Source organism: Lontra canadensis, unplaced genomic scaffold (assembly GCF_010015895.1).
Source record: "Lontra canadensis isolate GAN:19392208 unplaced genomic scaffold, GSC_riverotter_1.0 scaffold10, whole genome shotgun sequence".
In the NCBI taxonomy this organism is placed as follows: Eukaryota; Metazoa; Chordata; class Mammalia; order Carnivora; family Mustelidae; genus Lontra; species Lontra canadensis.
In genome coordinates this window covers 14,704,325-14,728,007 of record NW_022631004.1, presented here as the reverse complement: position 1 = coordinate 14,728,007, position 23,683 = coordinate 14,704,325, and the positions used below count along the sequence as shown (strand labels likewise).

Below are 23,683 nucleotides of genomic sequence, written 5' to 3'. Positions count from 1 at the left end.
TCTAACATTTTCTTTTTTTTTAAGATTTTATTTATTTATTTGAAAGACAGAGATCACAAGTAGGCAGAGAGATAAGCAGAGGGAGAGGAAGGGAAGCAGGCTCCCTGCTGAGCAGAGAGCCCGATGCAGGGCTCGATCCCAGGATCCTGGGATCATGACCTGAGCCTAAGGCAGAGGCTTTAACCCACTGAGCCACCCAGGTGCCCCGAGGATTCTAACATTTTCTACCAGTGAGAAAAGATCATCCTAGGAAACGTGATGATGCCATGCAAGCTGTATTACTAAAATAGCATATTTGTGAAGTACTGTTATATATGTATAGAATTCCATGAGAAAAATAAGATCTCATTATTCAGTTCTGTAAAAGCAAACCTATTTCCATGTCCCAGGAACTAGCCCCAGCTAATAATGTTTTGTTAATGTGGTTTCTATGAACTCAAAAATTATATAGCAAACAAGGATCACAAGTCTCTGTAATTACAAATCTATTAAATTTAGATGTTGTCTTTTAACTATAGCAGATCTATATAGTAGTTTGCATGTGAACGCACCATAGTTGTATGCTCTTAATGAACACCTGCATTCCTCCAGGAGGGGGGCTATGAGATAATGCTTGGGGGGGGGGGGGGGGGCAGAGGGAGAGAGTGAGAGAGAATCCCAAGCTGGCTCCATGCCCAGCGTACAAACCTGGTGTGGGACCCAATACCAAAACCCTGAGATAACAGGCCAAGCCAAAATCAAGATCAGAAGCCTAACTGACTGAGCCACCCAGCTGCCCAAAGAAAGCTTTTTAAAAAAAGCAGAGATTGGTGTGTACTTATTTTCTGGCAAAGACATTGCCTATGTGAACTAGGTGTCTTTGGGCTTGCACTGAATTTTAGTCTTTCCAGTTTGAGAGGCTATTAGGGTTTAAAAGGGATATTAGGTTAAAGATGATAGCTAGATGATGAGATTATCAGGCTACCCAGGCCAGGCTGTCACTTTGGCTGTGGTATTCTCAGAAGGTAGAGGGGTTGAAAGGACAGCTGGAAACTGGGAAGCAGAACAGGCACATAGTTTCATTTGGCACTATGAATCACTATAGATAATAAATTTGCCCTTTTTCTAGAACTTAAAATTGTTTTTGTTTTTTAAAAAGTATAAGCCAATCATGTTCACAAATTCCTCTTTGGACAAATAATGGACTGAAAGAAGAAAATGTATTGGGCAAGTCCACAAACACGATATGCAGTCCTTAAAACGGTGTCTCTCAAAGTGTGGTCCATGTCTGGATTGTGCATGAGAACATCCCATGACTCTGTCCCAAACCTGCTGAATCCAAATGCTGAAAGCAGAGCCCAGGAACTAATGCTCACCCCTTGATCCCACTCCTGGCTTTCTTCCTTTAGCAGATCTATTAAGGAGTTTCTAGGGGACTGTGAATTTTTGTCATAATCATCTTACTGTATTTAAGAGTCATCTGCAGAGACTGTCACAGATTCCTGGGCTCTTTAGTACTTCCAGGGTCAGAATAAAGATGTTTAGTAAATATCTGCGGAAGAAGGAAGTACCTGAACAGACCCGGGGGTGGAGTGGGGCAAGGGACACTGGAATATGTGGGCAACAACACTGTTGGGTAATCATTTCACACATGTAATCCTTACTTCTTCAAATGTATACGCATATTGTCTACCATCGCTAGTCAAGAATTGAACACCCAATACTCTAAAAGAAAGAAAAAAAAGGAATACTTCAAAATTTAAAAAGGAGAGTTAAGCACACATAGTTGGCATCTGAGTAGGTGAAAAAGCAACCCTTAAATCAGCAAACCAGCCCTTTTAGAAGAAAGCAGATGGGTGTAAGGGACAAGATGCAGCCTTTGTAACCAGTAGTTTCAACTTCATGTTACAGAGTACAATACCTTCATTATGTGAAACTTTTTGACCAAACTTGTGAATCTGTAAGTATGTATCAAAGTGTTTTGTGTTTCAGATTACTTTGATCTCAACAGTTCTAGTCAAACTCTTACCTGTATTCCAAGGTCTTTCATTCTTGCAAATGCCAGCTCTCTCAAATTACCATGCTCTACCCCTGAACTGACTAAGGGCATTGGAATATCTCTGCAAAAGAAAGATGTAAAATACAAATCATTCTCTATAGCAGTAAGGCAGGGGTATTTAAAAAAGGAAACAAACAAAAACCTACAAAGCAGATCAGAAAAGCAGAATTATTCTAAACAGGAAGCAAGGTTCAGGGCTTCTCTGTTTGTTTTCCCATCCATGCAATCATGATTTTCACCTACCACTCAGGGTTTTTGTGAGGAAACACCCAATGAAAATCACTTTATAAGATTACAAAGTATAAAATAAACGTCTGATAGCCATCAGTAATGATTTTTGGCTGAAGAGATAAATTTGCACTAAGCAAAACAAGAAATACAACTGTCTTTTTAAGTAAAATCCAATTTGTTTAAAGAGGAGAAATAGCAATTATTAATGCACTTCTTTATTAATAGCTTAAAAACACTTGCCTATACAGTTGCTGAATGACAAGTAACCAGGAAGCTCAAAAGCCAATCTCAGCCAACAACTAGACTCAAAGAATACTCCCCCAAGTCTCCGTTTCCTAGAAATCCAAATTAGAAGTGACTCTGCATTAGAAGATTAACAGCTTGCCTAAAGATAAGAGGAGATAAATTTTATTTCCTGGCATCAATACAGCATAAAGTGCTAGGCATAAAGGAGATTTCAATCAAAAGCTGAAGTTATGAGCTCTATTTTAGTAGCCCCAACATCCTCTTCTAGACAAAAATCAGCATCTGACGATAAAAGTTAAAAAAAAAAAAATCTGAAGAATATGCTTAGCACATCTACTTCCTATTCAAAGGCAAGTCCTCAATTTGTTTTGTCTAATATTTGGTTCATTAGAAGAAAGATTTTAAGAATATATCTTTTCTTCTCATTTGCTTTTGAATCAACTTGAATTTTTTTCTTCTATTTTTACTTATCCCTCCAAATGTTAAATATATACAATTAGCTAATTCACCCATTTGATTCTAATAAGATATTTCTCACTCAAAAATATCAATAGCCAATCAATTATCATTAAAAGCTATACATAGTAAATCTATTAGGCTCTGGCAGCCAGTAGAATTTCCATGAAACATTACATAAAGCAATGATAAGCCAAAATTCTTTAAGACAATGACACATCAGTGAGTTCAGTGTGAGAGTGATATTAAAGAATATATTTTAGAGGGATTAGTTAATATATACAGTTTACTTAAAATTCTTAGCAAAAAAAAATTAACTTTCTATCTTTGGAACTGTAATTTCTTAAAATCAAGTACATTTTAAATCAGTTGCAGGGGCGCTGGGTGGTATAGCCAATTAAGTGGCCATCTCTTGGTTTCAGCTCAGGTCATGATCTCAGGGTTGAGATTGAGCCCTGCATGGGGCTCTGTGCTCAGCAAGCAGTCTGATTGAGACCTTCTCTCCCTCTCGCTCTGCCCCTCCCTGTCATGTGCTCTCTCTCCAAAATAAATAAATAAATAAATAAATAAATAAATAAATAAATAAATAGATTTATTTCGGCCAGGAATGTGCAAATATACGGTTTTAAATATTTTACTGTTTCATATTATATAAGCCAAAGATCAAGTCTTCTAAATGCCCTTTTTTACCCTGAAACATTTTTTAAGGTTTTATTTATTTGAGCATGCACACGCATGTGCACATACACAAGTGGGAGGAGGGGCAGAGGGAAAGGGAGCAAATCCCCCACTCAGTGCAGAGCCTGATGTGGGGCTCTGGAGTTCGAAATCAGAACCCTGAGATCATGACCTGAGCTGAAGTCAGATGCTTAACCAACTGAGCCACCCAGGCGCCCCATTTACCCTGAAACATTTTATAAACAACTCAGAAATACATGTACTTCCATGTCTTACTGGTGAAATTTAAAATCCTGTTATACATGACATTAATCTGATAAAATCACTGGCAATCACTATTAGCACTCACTGAATGGCAGATACATTTGATTCTTGTTATTCACTAGGCATAAATTCTATAAAGATGCCATGAGTACTGTATTTGCAATTACTCAAACACTGTTCCTACAGAAAACACAGGGTTAGGTTTCTGTGAGCCTCAGTTATATTTTCTTCAACTGATCGATACATAACCCTCTTTTATTTTATTTCTATGTAAAGATACTTTATTTAACATATATCTGACTCATTAACCTGACACTTGTGGCTAGCAGCAGTTTAATTTATGCCTTAATGAAGCTCATCTAATATTTATTTTCTTCAGAAGGTTTATTATAGCTTGTGCTTAGGAATGCTAGACAGCAATTCAGCACTATGCTTGGGGCCCTTTTAAAATGCAAAAATCAACACAAAGCACAAAAATGTGAAAAATGGATTATTTAGTAAGATTGTAAAAAGGACACCTGTTTACACAGTATCAGAACAGTATCTTGTTCCTCAACAACCCTCCAAACACTAGTCTAACATGCACCGATGACTCCTGTTTCACCATCCCTATTATGACTGTCGAACTGGTGATTATCTATCACCCCTTCTACATTTATTAGTTGGGCTTGTATTGCAAGGAAGAACTTTTCTTTTCTCCATTTATTTATTCATTTATGAACTCATGGATTCCTTTTTTATTCAAAGAGTTGTAACCTGATGCTAATGTTATTTATTTTGTTGCTTAAATTAGATTTGGCCTGTGGGTATGTACTCAGGCTGGTTTCTGGGTCCTTTTGACATGTTCACCTTCTTTGAATATTTCCTTACTTTCTGGAACAACAATATGTTCCAGGTTTATTTTGTATGTTTGGGGCTCCAACCCTGTAATTGGCCAATGTTCCGAGCGGCCCTGATTCCTTTTAGTGGGGAATGGTATTTAGAAATCAAGATCTAAGCATTCACTGTGCTCATTACTACTGAGGTATCACTGCCTCCAAACTCGGTGTAAATAACTAAGAAATTTATGTATATACGTACATACTTGTATGTGCATATAGGCATTCATATATGCATATACATAAATGTACATTTATAACTATTTCTATATGTAAATTTTAAAAGTCCATGAGTTCATACTGATAATTACAATTCTAGTCCAGTGTTCAACTTTCCACCTTTCAAATCAGACGATGAGAAATCTGGCTCTCTTTAGTATATTGACTTATTTGCTAAGTCAAATAGTTTGTCTGCTAATCTCCTGACTGCTCAAGCTGCCACCACTGCACTCTCTACCCTTACTCTCCATTTCTTCAGATGACAGATATGAGTGATAAATGCCTCCATGGCATTGCCTCCATAGGTGATGGGATGGAGAGATGGGAAGGGAAAGAAAGATGAACTCTCTACAAATATTTTAATAATGAACCAGTACTTTTAAAAGACACTAAAATTTTCAAAGGAAGTAAACTCTCTAAGGGATTGGTTTTATCATATAGTGTCATTAAGCAGAATTATATGACAGAAATAATTACCAAGAGAGCTGGCTAATAATTTGTGTGGCCTAGTACAATGACAATAGCCTCTTGTTAAGAAATTATTAATTTCAAGATGGTGAAAGCAAAGCATTAAGCCAAGTTCAAGAAGCTATGAGACTACACAGCTTACATGTCCCAGAAGCTAGCTCTGATTACCATGAAGCACAAACCAGAGAGGACCTAGTAATAGAGAGCTTTTTAATGATGTGAACAATTCATAAATATCCTTAAATTTATGTCTATCGATAAAAAAATGCAACACTTTTCTTTTTAAAGATTTTATTTAGGGGTGCCTGGGTGGCTCAGTGGGTTAAAGCCTCTGCCTTCGGCTCAGGTCATGATCCCAGGGTCCTGGGATCGAGCCCCGCATCGGGCTCTCTGCTCACTGGGGAGCCTGCTTCCCCCTCACCCCTCCGCCTCTCTGCCTGCATGTGATCTCTATCAAATAAGTAAATAAAAAAGATTTTATTTATTCATTTGAGAGAGAGAAAGAATGCACACACAAGTGAGCATGGGCTGGGGGGGAAGGGCAGAGGGAGTGGGAGAAGCAGACTCCCTGCTGAACAGGGAGCCCCGACAATGTGGGGCAACCCTGAGATCATGATCTGAGAGGAAGGCAGATATTTAACTGACTGAGCCACCCAGAAGCCCTGCAACATGTTTTTAGTCGTCTTTGGCAGTGATGTGCTTGGAGTGTATCAGATATGAGTTCTTCCTCATTAAGGAATAGAAATGTGGCACCCTCCACTTCTAGCGAAAGCGTCTCTTTCAATGAAAACAAAGGGACAGAATTCTATGTATCCTGAGCACCTTTTATGTGCAAAGGAGTGTATTAAGCAATCTGGAACATATAAAGAGAGACAAATACTGTTACAGTTTTCTAGGAGTTCAAAGCTCAGGTGAGATTACTGACTATCTGAATTCCATCTAGGTAGGAGTTAAAATTATTTTTAGGTTTTCTCAATTTGTTTCAATCTAGTTTCACTTTCTTGACTTGAAAAGAGAGTATACTCAAGAATATTTATTCCCTTTCCTATTTCAGTAGGTAATATTTTAAGCTTAGAGGTGCTAATATTTGCAATTTGCTCACCGAAAACCTTTCAAAGTGATGTCTAGAGATTTTGTGGTCTGAAGGTTCTCAAGCTTCAGAAGCATGTTTTGGTTGCAAATTGGTATCCCTATTCTAATGGTTCACAGGGACTTAAATACCACACTGAGGCAGACAGCTGTCAAAGAGCCCGCAGGCAGCAGCACTTTAATGTGGCTCCATCATGTGTCTGGACAGAATTTTACATTCAATCATTCACTGCATCCTTCAGGGGCACAACAGAGAGTCATCTATTAGAATGCTGCTTCATAAAAATAAGTAAGATGTTACTGATTCAAGTGTCATAAAATTAAAAGTGTAAATTATAAATTAGTTAAGAAAAGAAAAGGTGGGGGAAATGTCTAATTAAAAATACCAAGTAATCTATTAGTAAAATACAGCATTAAAAAAAAGGCCAAGTATAAAACATTGTATTTTCACTTGAAACACCTTCTCTCCTACTTTCTTTCCTCTCTCCCCTTCTAACACCTATCTGAAAAACAATTCCTAAAATCTCCCTGTATGTTTAGATTCACCAGTCAATGCTAAGTTTATTATCTGTAATTGGTAGAAGTTGTCACTAGGGGACCCTACATAGAAATAGCCAGATATCCTAAATGCACAGAACACAAAGACACACATGATTTGCCTTTACTATGGTTTAAAACAAAAATAAACTATAATTATTAAATTACCTAGATTCAACACTCCGGGAGGAGACTTTTTTCCCTTGCCAATGGTTTATCAGTTTCCTACATTCTCAGAGTTGCTCTAAAAGTTTAAAACTGAAGCTAGAAGGAACATCATGGAGTCAAAACCATATGATTCCCTTTGCACAAATCAGGTTTCTCGGTTACTTAACACTCTCTAAAGACCCAGCCTTTTCCTGTACACATCTGTATATAATGTTTCAGTTGCCCACTAAAACTTTCTTTAGCACCTCTATTTCAAAATTTTACTTTCCAGTTATCAATACAAATTTCCTTCTAGAAGTCCAGATATACCAAATTTGAGCTATAACCAAATATAAAATGAATAAAATATAAAATATTAAGCTGAGACATGAAGCTTTTTACCAGAAAACAGCTATCAGACTGTTATTAAGTGTTAAATGTACTATGTGAATATGGCTTTTTATCTCCCTAGTCTTTGTATTTGTCTAGAAGAATGAAGATAATTCAAAAGGCCTCTGAAAGGTAAAACTGAGATTTTCTCTGAGTTATCTCAATAAAAAGCACCATCTCCTTTATTCCCAAATGCCATGACTGGCAACTTATATATAAACAGACAACTGACTGAAGAAGAAGCAGAAATAATAATCAGTTATAGGAAAAAAGTGTTAATCTTCACTAGTAACTACAGAAATGCAAATTAAAACCCCTAGATAAATAAAAAATATAAGCATCTGATTCTATAGAGATTGTGATTAAACCAATAACTACTTATTACATTAAACTGGTAGCTTATCCTAATCCCTTTGGAAAATTTTATCACTATACATAGCAGTAACCACAAAATTCATTTATACTCCCCTTGTTCCATAAAGTATATTCATCACCATCTTACTTGGTTCCTTTATCATGGGTGATCCTTCTCCTAGATTATACTACTCTAATAGATGGCTTCATCAAAACTAAAAATAGATTTTTCTATCTCCATGGATTTTAGTTGTCGTGAAGGTTAGGATAATGATTTAAAAAAAAAAAAAAGTTAGAAGCAACCTAAATGTCCAACATCAGGGAACAGTTTACTAAATGAGACAGATTGAAATGCTAAACTACAGGGCTGCCATTAAAATTGTAACTATGAAGATTATTCTAAGTCTTTAATGAGAAATGGAACACAAAAATGCAAACAAAATATTTGCCAGTGTATAAAATGTATTGCTATGTAAAGATGCATCCCCAACATACAAGGAAATTTTGGGGAAAATAAAATAAGCCTGTTATTAATATATATTTTGAAAGTGCTTTTAAAGTAGCTTTATAGAGAAGTTATTTTGTTCATGTAAATACAGTGCTTTATGGCTGGAACTTAAGTAGAAAATACGAGTTCTGGATAGCTAGTAATATCCTATGAACTCTGTTGGAAAAAAATTATAAAATCATATGCTCCAAAAGAAATGCATTGTGATCAGTGAACGGTGGTACACAGAAACACTCTCTACCTCAGCACTGTAAAAGTCTAGGCTAGAATTTCAGTGATTATTGATAACAAAAAACAAGTCAATATAAAATAAATTTGAATAATTTTTTATGCAGTATACACAAAGAAAATATGCAAATAAAAATGGGCAAAAAGCAAGTAGCAAAACATAAATCTGAATGAATTCTTATGCAGGCAGCCATAATAATAGTTCACTAATATTCAACGCAAAAAATAAACTAATTTGAAGGAATTCTGTCCAGGCTTATTCGGAAACAAATGCTTTAAATTAATGCATGGTACATTAAAAAAAATAAAGAATTCTAACAGAACTTGTTTAACAACAGCATAGTTACATTGGAAACAAAAAATACAAAAATAAAATAGAAAGTATCATAAAGATTTTAATCTTTATTCTAAAAAACCTAGAAATAATCACATTCAAAATTAAGTAAATTATCAGTCCCAAAGCATGCAAATCTGACATCACAGGTAGACTTTGCATGACTCTCTCCATCAAAGGCATTTGCTATGTTAGGAACTGAGTCATCATGATTTTGAAATAAATTGAGTGTGTCTGAGGATATTACTAATTCCATGTTTTAAAAGAGATTGTACCTCTTGTTTTATAGCATTCTGTTAAGTTTTAATTCACCCACACATCTGTAAAGTAAAAAAAGAGTGTCACTTCAAAATCTCAAGCCTACACCCACCTGTACCATTTGTCCTGCATAAATCTTTTAAGTGATGTATTGATAGAGAAATAGAACTGACAGTTTGGCTTCTTGGAATTAGAGCTGGGGGACACTTTTATTGCCAGATTCTCCAGAGAGAGCTCTACTAGGGTCATGACAGGAGAACTGAGAACAGATTTTCTCTCCTCAGCCTCATGTTGGTTACCCATAATATTATGCCCTTCTCACATACAACCTTTGGAAGTATTAACACACATGTTCTTAATTCTTCTGGTCATGATGCCCTTACAATTTTCCTATAGAGATTATTTTGCTGCTCTTATTTTCTCAAAGTCTTTATTTTCTTAGTTGGTGGTAGGCCAGGTGATATTTCATGGTGTCCCATGGTGATATTTCATAGTCTATAAACTTAAGCTTTTAATGTTATAGCAATGTCTCTGTTGGTTTTGAATCACTGGCTACAGCAGTAAGAAATTTAAAACTGAAAGTGAAGGGGGAGAATGCAAATTCTTCACCTGATTGTGTGAGCTATGCCTTGTTACTTATGGTAAGAAAACTATGGTGTCTATGACTGTGACATTTCTATCTACTCTGTGATATTTGCTGCCATTCTCTGCTGCTGGGAAGTATTATCTTCTGAGCTCTCTGGCTGCCCTGCAGTGTAAGTGCCTGACATTAAGCTTTCTGTAGCGTGAGTGCTTGACATTAAGTTTTTGATTGTTGAGGCATCCATTTCAAAAGACATCTATCCTGAGTAAACATATTGCTAGCTGTGTGCCACAGCTACTAGCAAAACGACCAGATAAGGATTTAGACAGTCCCTTCCCCCCATGAAGTTCTCTCTTTGAGAAAGCCTTTGGTAACCTACATAACTGACCCTCGGAGTGGCCCCATTTTCTTCCTTATCACACCCTAATTCACAATTTTATTCTTTAAATTAACCAATGAATGAACCCACAAAATCCTAGACACTCTACCCTTGGATCCTAATAAATCCCAGGTTCATGCCTTTCCCGCATTCCCCCTCAAGTTCACTGTGTACCTATTGGGTTTGCTGGGGACCTTCCAGGACACTTGAGTCTTGTTTCTCAAAGTCCCCTGATGTTTTTTGCTGAAGTGTGTCTTGCAGTTATAATAAGCAGCATAAGGGCTAGTCCAGCAACACTGGCCCCCATGGGGGAAATATGTGTTGGGGCCCACTATGAGTAATAAGGGTCAGGTGAGTATCTCAGGTACTCAGAGCTGATAAGATCCCCATCATGAAGTTGACGTCAACACAACAGATTTGCTTTTTCATACTCAGCTACTGGGAAGTAGTATCTTCACTTTTATCTCGTTGCTCAAGTCAGTTAAATGCAAATAATCTTTATCTTTTGTTTTTGTTAGTACTACTTATTGCATCTTTGTTTTCTATTTTATTAGTTTACATTTTTTTTTTTTAGTTTACATTTTTTGAAACCATCTCAAAGTTACAGAAAAAGTCCCAAGTGCAGTACAAATAACTATTTTCCTAAATTATTTGATGGTAAATTGGGAACAAGATGTTCCAACACCCTCAGAATACTGAAAGTATTTCCTACAACAGGGATATTCTCTTACACAACCATAATACAACCACCAAAATCAGGAAATTAACAACAGTACTTTACTACTGTCTAATCCTGGACTCCACTGCAGGCTCACCAGTGTCTAAACAATGTCCTTTATAGCAAACGGGTCCAGTCAGAACCCTGTGTTGTATTTAGGTGTCATGACTTTTTAGTCTCCTTCAAAATGAAACTTTTTCCTTAATTCTTATAATTTTGAAGATTTCACACTATGTTTTAGAGTACCTCTCAATTCGGGATTGTCTGTTGTTTCCTCATAATTAAATTCAGATTATGGAGTTTTGGCTGAGTAACACAGAAGTGATACCGTCATACTATCTTGTGGCACATTAACTGACTTGTACTATTACTGATGGTATTCACTTTTACCAGCTGCCAGTCTTCTCCACAGTCAAGTTACTTATTTCTGCTCTGTAATTAATAAGCATATTGTAGGGAGGGATTCTGAAACAATGTACAGTCAATATGCATTATTCTCGGTAACTGTATTCTACAAAGTTGCCACGAATGCTGAGTTAGTGAATATTAAAACATTGCTCCTAGGGGAAATACAGGGCTAGGTTTCTGTGAGCCTCTGGTCACAACATTTTCATTTACTAATCAACATATAACCTTGCTTCACATTTGTTTAAGAACACACAAGATTGTTGATACAACACTGAACTCCCAGCCAACAGTGCTATACTCAAGGCCGAATGAAGCTTATATAACACATGTCATTTCTCCATAAGGCATGTCATAGCCTTCTTGCACTTAAGAACAGTACACATTTCAGTACCACCTTTAAGGGTCATTTTAAATAGTGAAATGACCACCAAATAGCACAAAAATGCAAAATACCATTGCATTATAAAGACTGTGAAAAAGACACACACATTATATTTATTATTTATTATACTATTTATAATTATTTCTGTATCTACCTATATGCTGAAAACCATGAGTTCACACCAGTATCTCCTATTCTAAAACACCATGGGGTACATTCCAATTTTCTCCTTTTTCACATTTCTAATTCCCATTCCAAATAACACAAAGCCTAGATCCCATTATCCTTAATATTATCTACTTCCTAGATCAACCTTCTACAAGTAACCAATCTTCCACTGCTGTTCTCTTCTCTGCACCCCATCCCCACCTACCCCAGGACGTGTCCTCACCCTGCTCAGTTCTGACATGCTGCACCAGACCAGACCTCACCAAGAACTCCCTCACTACCACATCCAGGCTGCCAGAGACCATACAATAGCACTGCCTCCTCCACAACAGCAACCTCCATGCTCTGTGGCTCCCTACTTCTGGGCGGATGGCTGCATTGTGAGCACCTTCTAATGTCTTTTGAACTGAGTTGAGAAGGGTTGAAAAAGAAGGGGAAGGACAACGCAAACAGTTTTGGCAGCTGAGTTTTCCTCAGTATTTAAAAGAAAAAAAACCATATCATACAGGCAATTTAGATCCTTACATTGGGCCAATAATTTAAAAAATTTAAAAAATCAATAGTGTAAATATCCTTCAACTTTTAAGCAAATCCATTACTTTATATTCTTGATAATTTTCCTTTAGTTGATCGTTCTGCTTATTTTCAGTACAGCTTTATATTATTAGGAGCACAATTTTTGTGCTCAGTGGAGTAATAGTCACAGCAACTGATTGTACACACATTTGCTAGTCACCTTTTTTTTTTTTTAAAGATTTTATTTATTTATTTGACAGAGAGAGATCACAAGCAGACAGAGAAGCAGGCAGAGAGAGAGAGGGAAGCAGGCTCCCTGCCGAGCAGGGAGCCCGACGCGGGACTCGATCCCAGGACCCTGAGATCATGACCCGAGCCGAAGGCCACGGCTTAACCCACTGAGCCACCCAGGGGCCCCTGCTAGTCACCTTTTCACCTTTTGTTTGTACTAGAATCTAAGCAGCCTTTGGCAAGGTGGTGGAAATGTGCCTTCCTCACCAGCAAATACAGGCATGGCTCTGTCAGGATTGTAGGTAGATATCTAACTTTATGGCTCCTAAAATTTTTCTTCAGTGTTATGTTTCTTATAAAATAAATAAGTAAAGGTCATGAATGCAAATGACATCTTAGTTTTTCTCTCCTCTAGGAAAAAAGCAGTTGAAATGATTTCCTTCATGTCATCAGCAATAGGTCACTCTTTCTCCATATTTACATTAATATCTGTGAAGAATGGTTACTGCTACTCTTTCTTTTTTCCTTTAGAGGCTCTACAACAGGGATAACAGATATATGCCTACACTTCCTTCCTCCGTACTCACTACTGTATCCAGACTGAATTAGGCCTGGAAAAGGAAATTCTGGAACCAACATCATGCATATGTACCATCGTAATTTCATCTCCTGGCATGTGAATCAATGGAGAGATGAACACATGAATAAATAAGGTACTGGCAAAGTGGCTTGGACATGCTGTCCTTTCATTTCCATCTCTATGTCTAGACAGAATTCCAGGTCTCATTTCTAATTAAAAAAAAAAATAGATTAAAACTCCTCAATATTAATTCGGACTGTTCTCATTAGAAATCAAACAGACTCATTTTTATTATTGATTATTAATATTATTTCCAGCATAAAAGGTAACACACTACCTCTGCACTCGGTACACTCGAGTCCATGGAGGCACAAGGGCAAGGATCCGAGCCACCAATTCAATCAGGTCGCTAGGAGAATAACTCTTATATCTTCCTGATTTCCAGAGCTCATAAAGCCCAGTTCCACGAATCACCAGGGTAGGGTAGAGTTTCAAACCATCAGGACGAAAAGCAGGGTTCTCAAAAAATTCCTGTGAATGGAGAACAGAAAATTACCACTCCATCAGTTATGCAGAGATTGATGAAGTTTTCCATGGTCAAGTTTCAGTCCTGGGCCAGCTTCTTGCACATACCTACCAAGTCCTTAGACTGCCTTTCCTTTCCTTCAAGGGAGAGATGCAGACTAAACAGCAACTCATTGTTCTTACAACCTCCCTGGAACAAAATGTGTGTGTGCTGGTTTACAAAGCCCTTGTTAATCCAGCCGGTCTACTGCTGCAATCTCATCTCATGCCACCCTCACCACCTTGCCTTTCTGCCTTTTGCAAAGGCAATTTCCTCTGTCTGAAGAGTAATTTTACTTCATCTAGCTAATCTCTAGGTCTCGGCATGAATGCCAATTCTTCAGAGAGGCCTTCCTGACCTTAAAAAAAAAATTCATATTGAATTCTATATTACTGCTTTCTTAATATCACACTGATAATTTATTCGATGTCTCCCTCTAGACTGTGTCCTCCTTTCATACAGAATATACCTAGTTGTTTAAACTTCTAAAAAAGTCATGACAGAGATCATCACTTGCCTACAAAACCTAAAATGTTTACTATACAGCCCTTAGCAGGAAGAGTATGGCCAGTCCCTGGATATGCCTATTTTGTCTTCAGGCCAACCGGCACCATTCCTAACCTGGGATACACACTATTTGTTATCTAGACACTGAGAAATATATCTAATTTATCTACTTTGACACAGTCATTTCCTGTACTATATCATCCAGCTGGCTTTATTTGGGATAAAGCAAGGAGACACCAGGCATTATCCTTTCCATGACTTTGCACTGCTCATTTGCTCTTAATTTAGCACACTGTGTAATAGAGGAATGAAGGTGGACTCAGTTTCCTCTCACTCCACCCCAGCATTAGTATCTATAGAGCTAGCTGTACTGTATCTTGTGACTATAACAATGCTTTTTATCTCGTGCTACATTATTCTTGCAGAGCTTTCCATTGCTTAACTTGCTTTTCAAAGAAATGTAACTCTCTCTCACTAATTTTTCAATCTCTCTCACTAATTTTTGTCATATTCTTAAATGCTCTATTCTTTGTGCATCATTTGGTTTTAGGGATATTCTTCTGTAATTGCATGTAATTTTCTGTGTACCATTTATATATTAACAATTCATTAAGCCTTTATAAGTAGTCTATAGCCACCCAAAAGAACATGTATGCAAGTCCTTCTGTACCTAGTTTGAATCCATGTTGGAATACAGGATTTCAGAAAAGTAGTTCAAGTGCTTCTATGATAAATTTAGAAGATAGATGGGCTCATAAGAACGATGATAGATGAAACTGGTTCTGGACTTCTGGTTAAACAAGAATTAAAACATGTGTTCCCTTCCTTTTCCTCCAAAATCACAGTAATATAAGAGATGAACTTTTATAAAAGTATAAACCCAGAAGAACAAAAAGAACATCAGAGGAGATGCGGGTTGGGGGTTAGAGTACAGGACCAGTGATAGTAATAAATTTTTGGAAGACAGAAAATGGATGAAGATTGGCAAATGACTTTGCAGGTAAATAGAGCTGTAAGCAAAGTATCTGCAAAAGTGAATACCAATGAAGGTCCAGCTCAGTTACACGAGAGTCCCACAAAGGCTCATGGGTCAAATGTACCATTAACCAGGCAGAACGGAAGAAATCATGGGATCAAAGTCTGAAGATGGAGGGATTTATCCCTTATTCCTTTGCCCTGCCTACAAGGCGTTTGTTCTGCCCTGCCCATTTGTTCCTGGAGAAACTCCTGAATGCTGTGATTCCAGGTACAAAGGAAGGCCTAGGTGAGGATAAAGGCTGAAAACACAGAGATTAAGTGAAAGCCAGCACACTGGTGAATTTCCTGCCTTGTTTCCTGGATGCCAGCAGTCAATTTTGTGACCTACTCATACCAGCCACTTCCAAGCAGGAAGTTGGAGAGTTCATCTCTGGCAAATAGCCCTAAATAAGAATTCAAGTTACTGACATTTGAGAATCCCCTAAAGAAAAGGAGAGCTGGGGCATGCCTGACTGGCTCAGTCAGTAGAGCATGTGACTCTTGATTTTGGGGTTGTGAGTTCGAGCCCCATGTTGGTGTAGATTACTGAAAAATAAAAATCTTAAAAAATATAAACAAAATAAAACCTTAAAAAAAGAAAAGGAAAGCTTATTACATGAATATCTTTCAATGAGGTATACCAGTAGCTGGCCACCCAGAACTTGCAATCTGTTCTTTCAGTCCCTTACTTTTTAAATTTTATTTATTTTTTTCTGAGAGAGGGAGGAAGAGGGTGATGGAGCAGAGGGAGAGGGAGAGAGAGAATCTTAAGCAGGCTCCACGCACAGCAAGGAGCCTGACATGGGGCTCAATCTCACAACCCTGAGGCGAAATTAAGAGTTGGATGCTTAACTGACAAAGCTACCCAGGCCCCCCGGTCCCCTACTTTTAAAGTATGACCATCTGGCTAAGGATCACCAGAAATTTGGAGGAAGCCTAGAAAATAAAGGGCAAAACAAAACAAAAAGAAAAAAAAAAAAAAAGGAATGTGGAGGAAAGATGCATTGCATAAAGGAAAATAAAACTTAAAAAAAAAAACAAACCCTGTAATTCCCTCAGAGAGAGAAGATCTATTACATCCATTATACAAGAATAGGATGGTAGGGAAAAATCAAACAACCAGAAGGTAAGAAAGAACTCCTGAAAATCAAAGCTATAACAAAAATAAAAACATTTAACTGAAAAGTTGAAAGATAAATATAAGAATAGAAGAAAGCAGGAAAAAAAAAAAGGAAAAAATAGGTAAAAAATATATGAAAATATTTGATGAATATGGGAGATCCAACATTTGCCTAAGAGGAGTTTTAAAAAGAGAACATAGAAAATGAAAGGGGAAAATTAACCAGTGGTACAAGGAAATTTCCCAGATGACAGATTCTTCAAAAATCTAGCACAATTAGTTAAAAAAACTCTTGCCAAGATACAGCACTGTGAAATTTCACAATACATGGGATAAAGACAATTTCTTAAACAGACTTAACAAAACACCCACGTTACACAGATCACAGGATTAAAGAATAAGGAATATAAGATTAGGAATAAAAACACATAATGCTCCTTAACAACAATGCTAAAAGCTACAAGGCAATGGTGCAATGCCTTTAAAAAAAGTCTTTACACAAGTCTGTAAGTGTGAAGGTTGCATACAACCATTTTTTGAGCACACCAAAGGCTTACTTTCTATGAGGAGCCTTTCGTAAGGAACCTGGTAAAAAATGTATTTTAGTAAAGTCAAGGAATAAACAGATAAAAAGGGTTAACTTGGAATCCAGAAAAACAAAGAATCCAATCCAGGAGATTGGTGAAGAGAAGACCTCCAAGAGGACAGTTGCGAACCAGGCACAGAGAACTGTCAGTTTGGAGTTGGAAGGTAAGACATCCACAAGACTCACCACTGACTTGACTGGTTACTTAATCTCATCAGGCCTGCTTCCTCAACTGGAGAGATTACATCAGGTGGTCTTTCCTGACAGAATGCTACAGTGACTTGTATCCTATGCCACTATTTTCAGTAACAAGCCTTTATATTAAAAAAACAAGTAACAACAAATACCGCTAGCCATCCCTGCCACATAGTCATTCAACCAGATTGGCTCAGTGGGGGGAAAAAAAAGAACTTGTGTCAGATGTTAATGGACTTTTAAAGACTTCTGCTAACTGACAGGTTCTGAAGAGAAACAGATTCTTCAAGCATTTTCAGCAATCTTAGATTGGATATTCAAGAGCAGTCTAATTATTAAAGGAATAAAACACCAAAACAGCTAAAGGTTACTTTGAGTAATAAATAAGTTCTATCTGAGGATAGGTGGAAAGGGCAAAGTTAATGCTTTTAGGATAAATTCCTGAATTTCCACCACAACAAGGACTTCCAGCTTTATAAAAAAAAAAAAGAAAACTTCATTTCTGAGTTCCTGGAAAATATAAGCAAATTTATTTATCACGGACAGCTACAAGCTCTGCACCTACCACTAGATAAGAGTGTGAATTTGTCATGAATAGATGCATAAACAGATACTAAGAGTAGTGACCCAGAGCTGACCTAAACAACAAAGCGTGAGATCTAAGCCAATTTATAACTAGCACACTGCAGGCATACAACCCAAGATATAGCTGTGATACCCCAGCAGGCTGGGTAGTAGATTTATGGATCTATGCCAGGCAAGGCTATCACGTCCTCTATAAAGATAACATTTGCTACACTTCTGTAATTATAATTATACAAGCAGATTCCCAATTTAGCAACCCTTCCTGCGGAACAGAACACATTAATTAAGGAAAAAGTACCTGTGGGTTGCTAATGGTGGAACAGTAAAATAAAGTAGGGAAAAAAGTTTTTGAAGTATAAAACAGGGGTGCCTGGGTGGCTCTGTCAGGTCAGTGTCTGCCTTTGGCGCAGGTCATGATCTCAGTGTCCTGGGATTGGGCCATGCATGGGGTTCCCTGCTCAGTGGGGAGTCTGCTCCCTCTTCCTCTGCTAGTCCTACTAATTCAGGAAAGCTTGTGAATTCCAAATAGGCCCAACAAGATTTCCTAAAACAAAAATTAGTTTTAAAAGTTTTTGTGTAGGGATGCCTGGGTGGCTCAGTGGGTTAAGCTGCTGCCTTCGGCTCAGGTCATGATCTCAGGATCCTGGGATCGAGTCCCGCATCGGGCTCTCTGCTCAGTGGGGAGCCTGCTTCCCTCTCTCTCTCTCTCTCTCTCTCTCTGCCTGCCTCTGTCTACTGTGATCTCTCTCTGTCAAATAAATAAAATAAAATCTTTAAAAAAAAAAAAAAAAAAAAGTTTTTGTGTAAACTTTTACTGGAGTGTATCTTAGATAGAAAAAAGTACACAAACTCTAAGTGTGTATCTCATAACCAGCACCCGGACACTCAAATTAAGAAAAAGAATATCAAAATCTTAGAAGCCCACCTCATGCATGTTTCCAGTTACAATTCCACCCAAAGTTTTTGGACTTCGTATTAACAGAATTGTATATTAGGTAGTCTTTGGATCTAGTTTCCTTTGCTCAATTTTATGTTGAAAAAAATCAGCCATGTTGTTTCTTAAGGTTGTAATTAATTTATTATTTTTCATAGTATTTCACTGTATGACTACATCGCAATTTATTTATGCATTCTATTGTTAATGGACACTTGTTGCTGCTCTGATATTACCAATAATAACTTGTGACTGTGACTTTTGGTAAATATGTGTAGGCATTTCTGCAGAGTATACATCTAGGAGTACAATTGCTGGGTCTTGGGGTATGCATATATATTCACCTTTAGTAGATAATGTCAAACATGATGTACCAATGTACTAGCAGGAAATGAAGAATTCCAGTTGCTCCATCCCCTTATCAACACTTGGTTTTGTCTTTTTTCATTTTACCTATTCTTAGCTTTTCTGATGAGTATATAGTAGGAATGCATCATAGTTTTAAATTTCATTTCTTTGAAGATTAATGACTCTGAGAACTTTTAAGTATGTTTATTGGCTGTTTGAATATCCTATTTGTGAAGTGTTTGTTCAAGTATTTTTGTCCATTTTCCTCCTGGGCTGTCTGCTTTTTTCTTACTGATTTATAACTGAACTATTCTTTATTCTGAGGATACTAAGGAAAATGAATAGTAAGACTCAGCTATTTGGTATTATTTGAAAGGTGCCATATTTTCTTCTAAGGATACCTAAAGTAATGAATTCTGATTATATCTCTGGTCCACCTAGGAGCTGTGCTAAAGAAAAGTGTTTCAGGGGACTTTTAGGCTTGGAGTCTAGGTACTTGGCTATTAACTACTGAGGAGAGGCCATCAGACTCAAAATCTACACAGCTAACACAGGGGAATTAGTAATAGGGACATTTATGAATTAGTACTATATTATAAACAGGCCTTCAGTTGTAATTCACTGACTTAAAAATTATAAAGATAAACTTTTGGCAAGGAAAGAATAAATTATTAAATATGTTCCAAATGAGGCCAGGTGAATTCCATTTTTCTAAATAGAAAAATTAAGTATTTCTGTGAATGAAATAATGTAATAAATACTTTCACTCTCTTCTCTAAAAGAATATCCCAAAGGCACTTTCTCTAGCTAAGAATTTGAAGGAGAAAAAAAAGAAGAGTTCTGATCAATCTCATTTCCCAAGACAACAGGAACACAGATCAAGCAAACGTGTGATAGAGTAACAAAAAACACTCCCAAAACAGGGGCGCCTGGGTGGCTCAGTGGGTTAGAGCCTCTGCCTTCGGCTCAGGTCATGATCACAGGGTTCGGGGATCAAAGCCCCGCATCGGTCTCTCTGCTGAGCAGGGAGCCTGCTTCCCCCTCTATCTCTGCCTGCCTCTCTGCCTACTTGTGATCTCTGTCTGTCAAATAAATAAATAAAATCTTTAAAAAAAAAACAAAAAACCCCAAAACAAAAAATCAAATAACAAAAACCAAAACCAACCAACCCAGAGTTAGGTATTCAAATTTAAAGAACAGAAAACCTAGAAAAAACCCAAGTATTTTTTTTCACTATTTAATGAAATCCTGGAAGAGAAAAGCAACTCTAAGTTCAGAAGCATCTGAAGAAATCATAAAGGATGGATCTGACAAGAGATACAAAAATGAAAAGCCCAAGATAGAGTGGGCAAAAATATTTATAACAACTATTAAAAAAAAAAAAAAATCAATGAGGGACGCCTATGTGCCTCAGTTGGTTAAACATCTGCCCTTGGCTTAGGCCGTGATTTTAGAGTTCTGGGGTCAAGCCCCACATCAGCCTCCAGGCTCAGCAGGGAATCTGCTGCTTCTTCTCCCTTGTCCCTCCCCCCTGCTCATGTGTGTGCTCGCTCTCTCTGATGAATAAAATCTTTAAAAAACAAAAAACCCAAATGAATCCAGAATATCCTTACCTAGAAAGTTCATCTAAATTAACATCAAAAATGTTTATATCCAACAGAGTAATTGGTCAGAGAACAAAAACATACAATTCCAAAAAGATGAAAGAATTATTATTACATGCAAAACTAAAAAATATATTACCATAATTACAAAATACAAATTGAAATGGCACTTTAATCCACCAAATCAGCAAAGAGAGAAACACTGTATCTGTGTGTGTGCAAATGCATAAATAGGAGAGAATTATTTGGGGAAAAAGATAACGCTGCTAAAATGACTGTAAACTGTTATAACCTCTGAAAAGCAACTAAGTAATATGGTGGGATTCTTGAAGTGTTTATACCTTTACCTGATAATTCTACCCCAGGGAATTTATCCTAAAGAAATAATCCTAAAAGCTATAAAAAGTTATAGGCATAAAACTGTTCACCTGCAGTGCCATTTACAATATTAAAAACTGGCAATACCTTCAATTTAAAAAAAATTTGGAAGGAATTAAGCAAAGTATGGAATATTTATTCCATGGAAATTAAGTATACATTTAAATACGTTAACATTTTAACAGAGACCGGCTATATAACAGATAAATGCTTGCATAACGTTAAGTGACAAAGCCATTAAAATTACTTATCATATATGTAAGCATGTGTGTCTCTGTGTGTATATGTATAAACCACCTCAACCCTCCAAAAAGCCTAAGCATAAAAAAAATTCCTAGAAGGAAACATATTAAAATGTTAGGGTTTTATTTGGTGTTGGGGCTATGAATGACTTTTCTTTCACTATAGTGTTTCTACTATTCTATAATGAGGACATATTGCTTAAATAATGAGGGGGAAATTAGCAGTAAATAATCAAAAAGAACAGAGAGGGTAGATAGAGCAACATGCAGAGGCACTTGAAATTAGCCTTGTTTAAGGCAACACTTACTGTAAACTGTTCAATGTCTCTCTCTAGTCCCACATTTGGCAGATCAGGCATCATATGAGCCACAACTTTGAAACCAGAATCCTTGGCCAGGTGAAATGACTCACATACTGCCTTCACAGTGTGGCCCCTGAGGAAAGAAAATTCACTCCTGTTATACAAATACATGGGCAAAAAGGTTAACACAAGGAACAGAGGGAAAACAATCTCTGAGACATGTAATGGTAGTTTTATAATGAAGAATAATATGGCTGGGGAATAAGAATCTCAGAAAATCATTTTTGTATTTCTGGTTGTGAAAAGGCCTGGAAATAAATCAGTTCACTTCTGAGATATTTCTCAGAAATTCCCCAGGTACCTAACTCAAGGCTGTGACAGTAAATGACTGGGTTAACCAGAGTTAATGCACACGAAAATTATTTGGACTATAAAAAAAAATTGTTTGGTTTAGCATCATCAGCTGAAGTAAGCTTACTAATATAAATATTTAAGTTAAAAACAAAAATGAGCTCAAAACCATGCAGAAGCAGCCTCTTATTATGCTCTTTCCTTTAAAAATCTTCTGAAATTATTTGGAGAGAGAGAGAGATGGAAAAATGTAGCCTACATACAAAATAGATTTCATTCTGGTGGTCTCCAATGTCTTTAAAAAAGTAAGAAGAGTGAATGATTTACTGACAAGGCAGAATCACCTGGGGCCAGCTGGGTAAATCATTTTAACATTCTAGCACCACATCTAATAGGAAGCAAGCCCTAATAACAGTTTGGGGCTACTATCAACCAAAGCCCTATGCCAATCCTTTCACCTCCAGGACATTCCCATTCACCACCACCACCACCACAAACAAACAGACGAATAAATAAAAAAAAAACCCACACACAAAAAAATCCTAGAAACATGGACTCCGTCCCACTCTGGGTATTACCATCCATTTCCATTAATCCATTTCCAATCTCTTTTTGCTAACCACTTCTGGATTTATATGACTAGGTGAGGCCTCTCTCCTGATACTCCATCCAAATATCCAGTACTCGAAAGTTCTACTGAACAATACCACAGTCCCTAGGCACATGTAGTTACTCAGTTTATACTTCAATTAATTAAAATGAAAAATTCAGTTCCTCAGTTGCACTATCATATTGGACAATGCAGATGTAGAATACTTCAATCACTGTACAATGTTCTGGACAGCTCTGCTCTAAAGCAAACCCTCAACTTGTTGTTCTACAAGTATCTAGAATTGAGTACATCCAAAAATGAAACTCACCTTCCCTCCACGACTCCTCTACTTCCCATTCTCTCCTACCCCCATGTCCATCCAGTTACCAAACATTGTCATTTGCTTCTTTTTAAGACATCGTTTCTTGTTTAAATGAGTGCAACAGCCTCTTAACTGACCTTCCTTCTCCACCTGCAAACTGTGATCCTTCCAAAGGGATCTAAAATGCAGATATGCTCCTATCACAACTTAGCTTACAGCCTGTCCTCAGACTAAAGCCGAAACTCCCTGGGCTGACTTCTAAGGTTCCTCATCATTTGGCCACCACGGCTAACCTTTTCAGCCTCACCTCTTACCACTATCCTACCTCATACTCTACAGTCTTAACCAAGCTAACCTGCTCCAAATCCCCTAAATTTGCCATGTGCTCTCATCGTCAGGCATTTGCTTGTATGTTTCTTTCTGCCTGAAATAATCTTCCTCTTCCCCATCTGAGTCATACTCTTCCTGTAAGTCTCAGGTCTGACGCCATTCTTTTCAGAAAGCTTCCCTGACCTTCAAGAGACTCTTCCCATCTCCACAGGTACAACACTTGATCACTGCAGCAGGCCAACCAGTGTTTCCGGTTTAAGACTCCTCCTACAAGGGTACATTTTATTCACGCTAATCTTTCTTAAGCTTGTTATCTGTGTAATTCTTCCCTGTGATCAAAACTATCCAACAGACCTCTAGTACCTAAAGGAAAGATTCCTCTCCTTAGTCTGGCATTCTTCTGGTGGTTTCTAAGAT

At 37.3% G+C, this 23,683-nt stretch overlaps 1 protein-coding gene and 1 long non-coding RNA gene across 3 annotated transcripts in view; one reads left to right on the top strand and one right to left on the bottom strand.

The window, feature by feature from the left end:
• The window catches only part of ELP3 (elongator acetyltransferase complex subunit 3), a 101,748-nt gene that overhangs the window by 37,293 nt on the left and 40,772 nt on the right, over positions 1 to 23,683 (bottom strand). For both annotated transcript variants that reach the window (XM_032855691.1, XM_032855692.1), the window contains exons 9-11: positions 21,678 to 21,804; positions 13,626 to 13,819; positions 2,009 to 2,099 (exon numbers count right to left, since the gene is read on the bottom strand). In XM_032855691.1, coding sequence (XP_032711582.1) covers positions 2,009 to 2,099; positions 13,626 to 13,819; positions 21,678 to 21,804 — 412 coding nt within the window. The remainder of the gene's footprint in view (positions 1 to 2,008; positions 2,100 to 13,625; positions 13,820 to 21,677; positions 21,805 to 23,683) is intronic.
• Positions 11,904 to 13,432, top strand: LOC116866617. Its single transcript, XR_004382432.1, has 2 exons — positions 11,904 to 12,341; positions 13,240 to 13,432. It is a non-coding gene; the product is annotated as an uncharacterized LOC116866617 (long non-coding RNA).